Genomic DNA, 12620 nt, shown 5'->3' with positions numbered 1-12620 from the left:
AACATTTTTCAACGACAATGTTCGATACGTTTTGCACACAAAAATCGGGAGCCAAGGATGATGTTCGGTATAGCTGAATGTTCGGTATAGCGGTGTTTGGGGGACGTTTCACTGTACAGTATTTTGTGAAGAACGACCACATTTTTTTTCAAATCCTTTTGGCCAAGACTAAAGCCGAGCAGAATGCAAAATGTCTACAATGCCCATTCTGGCACTTTGATTTAAAAATATTTGATTTAAAAAAAAAAAAAAAAAAAAGGCAAAATATCACTCTGGAACTGAAAGTAAACAATACCTGAGGTTTCCGACCATTGACTTCATAGAAGGCAGATCCAGCAGGCTGATCAGAAAGGCCTTCCTTGCCTTGAGGACGTCCTTGGGCATCCGATGGATGGTGCCAAAATAGTTGAGAGTCTCGCTGATGGTGAAGTCCTCATACAAAGCGGTTTCCTGGATTTACAAATAAAATTAGAACTCTTAGGTACAAACTTCATCTACAAAAGGTGCACCATCATGTGGAGTGCTGTGGCCTCGTGGTTAAGGGCATTGGGCTGCGGGTTGTGGGTTCGAGTCCAGCCTGGGGTCATGGTGCGTGTGCCCTTGAGCAAGGCACTTTGTCACTCATTGCTTCTCTCCACCCAGTAAAGCAGGAGTAAATGGGTACCTGTGAGGTGATTGAATTAGCTTCTTTACCCCTAACAGGCTGCATCAAGCTGTATACTCCCCAGGGAGCTGAGATGGTATTTGGAATGTTTCATGGGCCCAATGAGCAGGGGTAATAATGATGAAGCGCCTTGAGCATCAGTCCTGTTGGATATGTGCGCTTTATAAATACCCACTATTATTATTAGCAATCTGGTTTAATCCTTTGCTGGCATACATGTATTTATAAACATGGTCAGTATATCGGACAGCCAAACAAAGCGTCGTTTGGCTGACCGATATACTGAGCACCTTCAAAGTGTCCGACTCAATCTCCCCGGACATCCCCACTTCTTCAAGCCACTACACATGTGTGACGACATGCGCGTGTGTGTCCTGACCATGACAACATCCAACGCTCAGTGCTTGGAGATGGAACAACGCCTCATTTACAGGCTCGGAATGCTCACACCAGGCGCTTTGAATGCAGAAGTTTCTGTATTCAAACTGCCAGCCCAACTCCCAGCTCCGATGAAGACCTAGTCAGGCCGAAAATTCAACTCCAATATTCCTGGTGAGCACGTCTTTAACTTATTTTCATCCTATATACTTATCTACAGTGCTACGCAGTTCTGCTTCATTTGGTATACTCAGTGCTCTTCAAGGGCTTTTGAGGAAAGCTCACAGGCTTATTCGGGTGGGACTCGAACCTGTCAATTTTTCTTGCAAGCCCTTGGACAACACAGAGTGCACAATGTTTATGAATACGTTGACGAAGGTCAAAGCCCAAAATAAAATGTACACGCACATTCCATCCGACACTATTAGTCATCTTAATTGTATTTCACCAAATAAACCACAAAGGAAAACTGATTTGTTTTCTCTTTCTGTCTAAATAATTTTTATGCAAAGAAACTGACTGAAAAATAGTGATGTTCATTTTTTAATAATATAGTTTTCGATTAATCAAATTTCAATATACCTGTGTACGCCACGTGCCAACGTAAATCGAACGTGCAAGTCGGAAATAAAAATGGGCTGCCAGTTTGGACTTGCATGCTTCTGTTGAAAATTGACAATGGGCTAATATTCAAATATTTGGGCTAATATTCAAATATTGAAAATATCATGTAGGCCTATAGTTTGTACACATCAATATATTTTTCTGACAAAATTGATGTCACTAGGGCTGTCAATAATCGAATAATTTAACATTCGATTATTCGAAACTGAGTTTGACCAAATATTTGAATATTCATAACTTTGCATTATGACGTTATGGGTTGCTGGAATGTTTTGCAGTAAGTATTGTACAACTGTCAAGGGCTTTCACCTACTAAAAAGATGAGTACAATGAACCACCGTTAACAAAAAAGGTTGCTGTCGCCGCCGACAAACTGGCGTCTGACAATAAAATGCCCAAACTTTACAATTAAAATAATGTCATAATTGTGTACATGCATGGGTTTTTTTTCTTTGGAATATTCAAACCGAAAAAATCTATTCAACTATTTTGTTGATGATCGAATATTTGAATATTCGGTTTATTCGGGACAGCCCTGGACCGATTTGGTCAGGCGAGGCCCGTGGAAGAAACCTTTTTCTCCCCGATGAATCCGTACCTGAGGCATGTATCCCACCATGCTCCCCGGTATCCCGTGCCCCCTGGTTCCCGGCGCCTTGCCCAGGGTCCATATGGTCCCCTGGTCCATGCTCAGCCTTCCCAGAATGCACCGCAGGAGGGTGGTCTTGCCGCAGCCGCTGGGTCCCAGAAGCCCGTATCTGCAATTTAGAAGTACAAATAAAAGTTACAGGTAGAAGATCATTTGCAGCTATCCAAAAAGTAACTGACGACATTAAGCCTAACTCCCTAGCATAATTTACTAGTAACCATACCCACTCTGGCAAATTCCAACACCCACATGGGAAATTGTACACACACACTGTTGGACTTAGTTTCTGGAGGTATGCCACACCCAAAGTAAAAGACCATCAGTTTAGGGGTACTGTACTATCCCAACAGATTTCAACAAAACCTGCTGTTGGGCTTTGACGGGTTGAGTTCAGTTAGGGTTAATGTTGAAAATCTTACTTGGTTTAGAGACAGTAATGGCACTGAACCCCTGTGAAATTATTCCTTCTAGCATACTGTCATTTTGAAGAAAACAATAAAAGAAGGCCATTTCTAAAGAAGCCTCAAGTGATGCATCTTTGAAAATTTCCCTGAGTAGTTTGGTCGTAATTCGGTGAATCTGTGAATGGGTGCGTGCAAGTGTTGACACGATGCACACGCGTGCTCGGTTGCTATTATTTGACGGTTCAGTGCATAGTATCGCTTATTACCGGTAGCTGCAATCGGCTGAATGAAAACATGTCCCAGATGCTGATACTGGGTACAATTCAAATCATGACTCAGCAACTTCTAAATTGTAATTGAGATCCTAGATGTTGTTTTCTCGGAACATACAGCATTCGCTGAGCTAATAAACTTCATCAGGTTAGCTGTTAAGCACCCGTCTTTAGGTTTGAAAAAAAAATGCACACATTTAATAAGGGGGTATCTTTAGTGTGATGGGGCAGTTATGTATAAACGTGTGGTTTAAAACCAGTTGGGGGCCTGGCCACCGGTAATGGCCCCAATTTAAACGCTCTTCAGGACAGTAACATTTTTTTACGTGTTGTATTTCACTACAGTATGGCCAATTTGGGTAAACAGAAAAGATGAACGTGAAAAATATGCAAGCGATAACATGGGCCTGCAATATGAAGTACATACATGAACATGTACGCACAGTCGTGTTTTACTATATGCCTGAGGACAACCTATTGTGTTTCCCTTTGTCCCTGTACTTTAACACTTTCCCATAGACTAAGCACGTAAACGTACGATCGAGGACAGTTTCAAACAAAAGCACCGTCGTTCGAGGAATGAAAAGATCTTTTGTTCTTCCTTTGTGTGTCTGTCCTCGAGCGTAATACAAGACAGGAACTTATGTACATGAATGCACGGCATTGTCACACTAGAGGTTCCCTTTTTCTTTAATTTCACGGCCAACCTTACATTCACCTAACTTACATGGTTCCCCGCGGCACCAACATATTCAGGTTTTGCAGCACTTCCAGACGGCTGGTGCCCCGCCCGTAATGCTTCTTAATGTTGATGCACCGCACCGCAGCGACGACATCACTGTCCTGTGTCATGTTTGTTTCCCCAGAAGTTCAAGTCAATTTCCACAATCCCTCATACATGTAGGTCATACCGGTACAGTGTACAAGTCGAACCTCTGCAATGCATACAAGAAATACCCTGAAATATGAACAGAAGCAAAGTGTACAGTATTAAGATTCATATTGACAAAATGGCAACAATGGACAATTACTTTTTCTTTTCTTCTTATACGTTAAGTTTCAAAAGTTATCCTTTTTGTTTTACAGTTTACATGATTACTTTAAGTTTTTATCTTTAACTGATTACTTCAAGTTTTTATAGTATTTTATACGGGAAGTGGTTCAAGATGGGATGTGTAGTCTTTCCACAACCCATGACGTTGTCAAAAAAATTTAATAATAATAATATAGTTTCTGTGCTTTACAGAAATTGGACCCAGCATAAAAATTGTATTGAAAATTATTGCAAGTATGGCAAACCAAACAATTACAATTGTATTGATAATTATTGCAAGCATGGCAAACCATGGCAAACCATGGCAAACCATGGCAAACCATGGCAAACCATGGCAAACCATGGCAAACCATGGCAAACCAAACAATTACATGTAACAAGTTTGCAGAAGTGATTCTGAAGATTCAAGCATTGATAGGATAGTAAGCCTTCAGATAAAAATCCATGTTTCCCAGTACATTTATGGTCCCCACAAAATAAACAACGATTACTCTGGGATTAAATCTTGCTTTGGGGAAATATTTTAGGCCAAGTAAATAAATACCAGTTGAACGTCCGCGTTTTATCAAAAAGAGGAGGAGGGCCTTCTTTTTAATATATTTTTCCAAGATTCTTTTCAATTTAAGCTCTTTCACGGTAATATGCGCCATCTTGCTTACGGGGCAAATTTAACACTCGTTGATGCATCGTCAATCGCGAAAACTTTTAAGCTTCCAAGTCACCGTGTGTTCATTCCAAAATGCGCCCGTTTCTAGCAGCGCGTACATCTTTTTGCCCCGTGAACAAGATGACTGCATTATCAACAAACCACCCAAGATCACCACTCAGGTAATGGTCCCAAAGATGGATCCATGATGTCGAATAAATGAACTTGTTTTCATGTTTGGGGGATCAAAAAGCTCAATTACCTTCATAATAAAATGGATAAAACTACTATACCGGTAGATCAAAAGATTATGAATTTCAAACGTGGGATCGGAGGGGGTAGGCCTAAATCTTCAATTTCAAAAAGAAAGCGTCAACAACTGCCCATTTTCTTCAAGATTTAAACCCTGCACTTTCGGCACTCAAATGCATTAGGCCCAAAAAAAAAAGTCTCCGGGTTTCTGGTATGGAGCTTGTCCAAAAGTGGTGCGGCGAAGAGTTTTTTTTTTTTTTTTTACCTTTTTTGCTTCAAATGACGGCTGATGACTGCAAATGGTGCCCGACTAAACTTTAGTGCAAATATATGGGAGTCCAGAGAGGCCACATAAAGCTTATTCTCGATCATAACCCCATCTAAAAACACGTTAAAATTGTGCAGCAGCAGGATTCCAGTCAAACCAGTGAGTTTGGCGGTTTTGAGACATCATCTTTCATTGAAAAAAAAACTTTTTCATTTTGCCGACGCGCATGGCTACGGCGACGCGCGTGCATACCAGAAACCGGAGCCTTTTTTTTTGGCCTTATAAATACCGTTACATTTATCCTGTTGAGCTACTTAACTGCTTCAAATACTGCGATAAATGAAGAAAAAAAAATTAAAACCTCAGATAGATTTCCAATGTTGTGTTGCAATTCTGCCACTACACTACCACATAACATACTGTACAGCCATTGAAAAACACATCATGCTTCTGTATGTAAAAATGCGGTAGCCACTTTATTGTGTGAAAATAACTGTAAGGCTTTTCACAAGGACAAGGCCGGGTCATGCACCATTGATCTTTTGATTTTCCCCTGTTATTATATTAAATGGACACTGCGGCCAGGAAATTGGGCTACAAATGACAAAACGCGCTTTGAACAAAATGATGTTAATCGGAAAGAGCATTTAAAAGTACATGTGGGATATACGTATGTAAACATCCACACTTGAAGCACCATTCATAAATACCTCAGACAGTTTAGCTATTCCTATTGGTCGAGAGCCCGTCACGTGGCCGGTCTTAAACGGATGATAAAGACATGGCTAGCTGGTCTTAAACACTTTTCCAGTGTCACAATAAAATGTGGACTCCTAAAAATCCAGTGCCTCTTACCGTTTCATTGGTTGAATGTTCACAATCCTCACGTAGGCATGCGCAACACTACAAGCGAGTCAGAATTTTATAGTTCTAAATTCAAAACGCAACGCCCCAGGTGCGTTCTGCGTGACATCGCGCAGAACATGTTACGCGCGCATCAATCTCCATAAAAGGGTTGTTTACATCTTACTCGCCAGCTGAACACTCCATTATTTTGCTAGAGGGATGTTTCAAAAAGCATGAAGTGAACTTGTTGAACAAAATCGGGATTTTTTGAACGAATTATTTGATATTTTTTTACGGATAAGTTATTTATGAATGGGAATAAATATGTGCTCGGTCGGTATTTATCACTCTGTTTAATACCGCTTAGAGTCTGGGTGCTGATAATTACCCTCGCCTCCGGCTCGGGTAATTATCAGCACCCAGACTCTAAGTGGTATTAAACGAGTGATAAAAACCTCCGGAGCACACATTTATTCCCTTATTTAAAAACTGAGTGTTTTTGTGTTATTCTTGCGTTATTCGAGAGAGAACGAATTTCGGGGTCCACTTTTGCGACTCCCATAAATCCATAAATCAGGCTGTTCAGGCTAGTTGTGATTCCAGCCGTAAAGTTTTCGCCTTCTGCGGACGTGTAAGAAACCATATTTGTGCATTGGTGTTGTGTTTAATTTACATTACACACACAACGTGTATTATATACATTGACTGAAAACGACAGGAAAAACGTGTGCGTACTTTGTCGTGTCCAATGTAAACAACCGGGGTGTTTCGTCTTTTCTCGGGAATGGTAAGGCATTAGGTTGGTTACCTTTAAACCAGATGTTTGAAATAGGAATTATAAGTAAACAATCAAAAAGAAAATTTAATCTAGGGATTTCAGGACACAGTGCCCCTTTAACCACATAAGTACATGTACCGGTACATGTAGCTTCCATAACAAATAACAAGTGGAAAAAAGTCTGGATTTCAAATTTAGGATTTAAAAACAACTTTTCAGAAAATTTAGCATGCATCTCTTACACGCTGCGTGGCTCTGACCATAGAGCAAGGAACATTAAAGGGACACTGTGTCCCAGAACAGCCCAATTGGGCTACAAAACACGCTTTGAACGAAATGATGTTTATCGAAAAGAACATTTAAAGGGAAAATACAACATTTGCAAACATCACAAAATAAAACTAGCAAATCATTTTGAAATACCTTGCTGGACTGTTAGTGAATGACAGTCTAAATCATCCTGTAAAATCATGGCACTTGGTACATACATGTACATGTACATGTATGTATACTGTCATTTTCAAGAAAAGTGGTATTTTCGTATCAATTTCCAACGCTGGTCGGCCGACCAGCATTGGAAAAAAACTGGCTTTTTTCAGATACTGGCCCCAATTGACCATATTTAGTTAGTCCGCATTTGTTTGCAATCGATTTCACACCTATGAACGGGTACAAGCCAGCATGACTGGTTCCCTGACCTTATAATTCCCCAACATCTATGAATTGCTCCGTTTCATCTTAAATGGAGTCAGGGAACCAGACTTCAGGAAAATGATTGTTTTTCTTGGTTTTTATAGCATCTATGAACCCAAAATGTCAAAAAAGTTAATGTAACAATATTTGCTATATATTAACTACCCCCAACTCCATCCATTTCTGAAAATTACAGCAAAAGCAAATGATGTATATTCCCTTTAAAGGTAGGAAACATCCACACAACTATCCTTTCAACACTGGGCGTTTACATTATTTCTGTATTATACGACTTTCGGGGTCCACTTTTGCATCCCCAAAATGTCGAGCAGTTTGGGTGCTAGTTGTGATTTCATTTGTAAAGTGTTTGCCTTTTGTGGACATGCAAGAAACCACATTTGGTGATATGTCACGCTGTTCGCGAGCGCGGTGCTGTATAGACACACACAACGTGTATATCCTACATAATTGACTGAAAATGACAGGAAAAACGTATGCGTACTCAGTACTCCATCGTGTCCAATGTAAACAACTGGGGTGTTTCGTTATTTCGCAGGAACAGTCCGCCACTCGGAAATACAACCCTAAATTCTCTGGCTACGAGGTTGGAATCACTGGAATAGAAACAATTCAAGTCCATTGCCAGCTACGCGGATACTGAGTGGGGGTCCCCTTGAAAACGAAGCAACACAAAATGAATGGCAGTTGCTGAAAAAATTCTAAGTCCAAACCAACTACCCTGTTGCCGGCTACGCGGATACGGAGTGGGAGTGCAGTGGAGCATGACGCATAGTACACCACCTATACATATACCGGGTAGTCGTGTTTCCTAACATGGCGCACTTCGAAGCTTACCCAACTTTCCTCGTGTAGTGTTGCCAAACCTCTTTGTTGACAAACCTCAAATTCATGCAGTGAAATACGGGTCCTTTTACCTTATTAATGCTTGCTATTTAACCTCTGTGAACAATTTCGGTTTCATAAAATTTAATCCGAAATTCAAAAAACGGTGGAGTCCGGAAATTGGGCACAAATTGGCGGAGTGTTCCCTAACGTGGCGCACTTGAATAAATCTCGGAAAATTCCAAATTAACATTTAAGAATTTCTGTAAACTTGATAAATTCTGATAGCCTAAATCATTATTTTCTCTACTTACATACCCAGCCAGATGTTTGTCAGAAAATTATGATCTTATTTTTCGGGGCATTCTCAACGGGTTCACTTTGCACTTGAAAATATAACCGGAAAATCACGCCAAAATAATTTTTCCTTCTAACTTTGTAACAGGTGAATAAACTCGCGATTTATGAACGGGAGTGTTTAGAACTTGATGAAATTTCACTTTCTGTGCAATTTCAGTAAAAACTTTTGCTCTAGCTAGGCGCTACAGGCGAAAAATCAAAGTGCGCCACGTTAGGGGCCGCGCCACGTTAGGGTACTGTAGCGGTGTAATGTACATAATCTTCTATGTTTATATTTGTTGTCAATCTGTATTGTCATTCGTGTCCTGTCAACACCATCCGAACCTGTTTGTAACGCTAATCCCGTTACAGTATAGCTTGAGTAACTCCAGTTGACATGCTCCATATTCATTCACATGTAACGCTGGAGGCAAAACCTGTTCGTTAGAATGTGGTAGCAAAAGACCCTAAAAAAATGGCGTCTCAAAAATTGTTCATTTTCACCTCTAATATCCCACCCCAGAGTTCATTTACATATGTGTACCTCACTCATTCAGCAGTCATTTACGAAGCCTAATGATCGACTTGAAACAGACCACACAACAAAAAGTGAAAAATCTTGACGATTTCGGTGGCTTGTCCGTAAAAATACGCCAGTTCCAACGGCTGTCTTCCATTTTGTTTTGCTAATTATGTAAATGTATGCATCACGTGATGACATCAAAAAAAATCTGCACGCGCGATGTATGTGGTTACCACACCGCTTTCAGGCGCCGCAAGTGAGTTCAATTTTCGTCTGGTGCGTTGTCGCGGAAAGCAAGACAACGACAATGCTCTCCACGGCAACGCACCAGACGAAAATTGAACTCACTTGCGGCGCCTGAAAGCGGTGTGGTAACCAAATACATCACGCGCGCAGATTCTTTTTGATGTCATCACGTGATGCATACATTTACATAATTAGCAAAACAAAATGGAAGACAGCCGTTGGAACTGGCGTATTTTTATGGACAAGCCACCGAAATCGTCAAGATTTTTCACTTTTTTTTGTGTGGTCTGTTTCTACTCCTAGAACTATGAGGCTCCACGTAGTGGAGCCTCATAGGTTCAGAAGCCCGCAAAATTGTTGTCAGCACAAAACACTAATTAAGTACAAAAACGTCCATCCCAAGCAGGCCGTTTTCCACAGAACCGCTGCACAGTTTGCCCCTAAACTCCATACAATACCTCATGACATACTCACGTTATGTGCACCCAACAAACATCGGTGAATTCTGTCTGTTTTTCGGCAAAAATGATGAAAAATATGCCCTTTCCGCACTGAGCCAACCTAACACTTGAAACGAGCACGCGTGCAGAATGATCGCAGTCATTTTCGGTTCGATCGCTCGGAGCGCGCCGCGGGGGGTACGTACTTGCACTTGTACGCATGTGCATACTATCGTTCCGCTCTACACCATACCCCCCGCGGCGCGCTCCGAGCGATCGAACCGAAAATGACTGCGATCATTCTGCACGCGTGCTCGTTTCAAGTGTTAGGTTGGCTCAGTGCGGAAAGGGCATATTTTTCATCATTTTTGCCGAAAAACAGACAGAATCCACCGATGTTTGTTGGGTGCACATAACGTGAGTATGTCATGAGGTATTGTATGGAGTTTAGGGGCAAACTGTGCAGCGGTTCTGTGGAAAACGGCCTGCTTGGGATGGACGTTTTTGTACTTAATTAGTGTTTTGTGCTGACAACAATTTTGCGGGCTTCTGAACCTATGAGGCTCCACTACGTGGAGCCTCATAGTTCTAGGAGTAGTCTGTTTCAAGTCGATCATTAGGCTTCGTAAATGACTGCTGAATGTATGAGGTATGTAAATGAACTCTGGGGTGGGATATTAGAGGTGAAACTGAACAATTTTTGAGAGGCCATTTTTTTAGGGTCTTTTGCTACCACATTCTAACGAACAGGTTTTGCCTCCAGCGTAGCCCGACTGCGTCTGGCCGTACAGTACTATCGCAAGCTCTGTAGTACGGCCAGACGCCCGATGCTTCCACAGAGACTGAATTTTTTGGGCCGCCGATGTAGCGATTTTGCTACATCTTTCGATCGCGATTATCTTTTCATCCAGGACACAAATTTCCAAAGTTAAGGTTCGTAGTCGTAGAGCAACTCATACCTTTTCGAAAAAACGTTCTTTGGTCTCAATATTTTCATCCATCTGGCCACAAGACGAATTTCAGTCATCAGATTCCACAAATATCGTCCCCCATGCGATCCCCCATGCGATTTCAAAATGGCGGCCGCGCTGTAATGTATGCAATATGCAGGCGCGCCCGCGCAAACTCATGAATATGCATAAACAGTCTGTGACGTATGACCTCGTGTTTTTGGACGTGCTTGCGGCGGGGCCGTCGCAAGCACGTCCAAAAACACGAGGTCATACGTCACAGACTGTTTATGCATATTCATGAGTTTGCGCGGGCGCGCCTGCATATTGCATACATTACAGCGCGGCCGCCATTTTGAAATCGCATGGGGTATCGCATGGGGGACGATATTTGTGGAATCTGATGACTGAAATTCGTCTTGTGGCCAGATGGATGAAAATATTGAGACCAAAGAACGTTTTTTCGAAAAGATATGAGTTGCTCTACGACTACGAACCTTAACTTTGGAAATTTGTGTCCTGGATGAAAAGATAATCGCGATCGAAAGATGTAGCAAAATCGCTACATCGGCGGCCCAAAAAATTCAGTCTCTGTGGAAGCATCGGGCGTCTGGCCGTACTACAGAGCTTGCGATAGTACTGTACGGCCAGACGCAGTCGGGCTACCTCCAGCGTTACATGTGAATGAATATGGAGCAAGTCAGCTGGAGTTACTCAAGCTAGTTAAAGCACATCAACAAGCGCTGAGAAGGTGAGGGCAATCATTCACCGTGACCCCGTAGCTAGCCGGCTACGAGGTGCATAGATCGAGTGGCGGGTATTCTGCAATTGTGCCGCTTGTCCGTTTTCCTTTTTAGGTTTTATCAGTAAACTTACCTAAATGTTGAGGTCGGAGACGGAGGACTAATTAATCTTCTGTCAATTTTTTTTACTGTCTGTAGAATTAACTTGGTGGTCATATGGTTTAGTCTGGTCTAGAGAGGCACAATGAATAGCGTACAAGGCGGAGCAGGCTGGGTACCAGGCTAAATCACATTTTGCCAAGAGAGGGCGCTCTAAAGCCTATTCGCTCGATTGGATAATTATGCGCCTATCAAATGTTTCCCCCACCCCTCCCTCCCCGCGCTGCCCCGGGTCCGATGTCGGGATTTGGTCACGTTTTTCATGCCCCAGGGTAGGGATTTTGGTCACTCAAATTACATTGTTAAAATTGGCGTACTAATGGAAAGGCAATCACTAGTGCGCCCCACGTATACAAATCGGGGCATGGTCGACTGATTGTCACTTAAATTTTGCCCGAGGGGTGGGGATTTTGTCACTCCAAAAGTGACAATCCCCACGTCTTGGGTGGGGCAGCCCAGGGGAGGGGTGGGGAAACAATTGATAGGTGCATTATTATAAGCACCATAGCGATTTTTTTTATACCATAATGTATTATTCGATAAAGGGGCACACAATGAAGAGCGCGAAACAGCGCGACTTAATTACCCTTTCAGTGCCTAATGGACCCTTTTCCTTAGAGATGCATGCATTATATATGAGACTAAGTTTCGAAGTTTAATATCCATCGTGTACACACCCGGCCCATGCAGTGGCACGTAAATATAACACGCGTATCCGTCATCACAAGTTATAATAGGCTACGTTTCGCACATTATAGGGCAATGAAGTGGCACGCGTGATAATGTGACACTTGTCGTGCGTCTGGAAAGTGGTTCCGGGTAATTTTGATATGTGACCTAGTCAGGATC

At 42.0% G+C, this 12620-nt stretch overlaps 1 protein-coding gene across 2 annotated transcripts in view; it reads right to left on the bottom strand.

The window, feature by feature from the left end:
• Positions 1–11800, bottom strand: part of LOC119735693 (ABC transporter G family member 23-like) — a 31379-nt gene extending 19579 nt beyond the window's left edge. The window contains exons 1-4 of one of the 2 annotated variants that reach the window (XM_038209547.1): positions 11746–11800; positions 3719–3949; positions 2265–2424; positions 296–450 (exon numbers count right to left, since the gene is read on the bottom strand). In XM_038209547.1, the coding sequence (XP_038065475.1) occupies positions 296–450; positions 2265–2424; positions 3719–3843 (440 nt within the window). In that variant the 5' untranslated portion in view covers positions 3844–3949; positions 11746–11800. The remainder of the gene's footprint in view (positions 1–295; positions 451–2264; positions 2425–3718; positions 3950–11745) is intronic. The other variant, XM_038209548.1, reaches the window with a different exon arrangement.
• Positions 11801–12620: the final 820 nt, after the last annotated feature.

Source organism: Patiria miniata, unplaced genomic scaffold, assembly GCF_015706575.1.
Source record: "Patiria miniata isolate m_02_andy unplaced genomic scaffold, ASM1570657v1 HiC_scaffold_29, whole genome shotgun sequence".
Classification (NCBI taxonomy): Eukaryota; Metazoa; Echinodermata; class Asteroidea; order Valvatida; family Asterinidae; genus Patiria; species Patiria miniata.
Note: the sequence above shows the minus strand (reverse complement) of the source record. Positions and strands in the feature narration are given on the sequence as shown.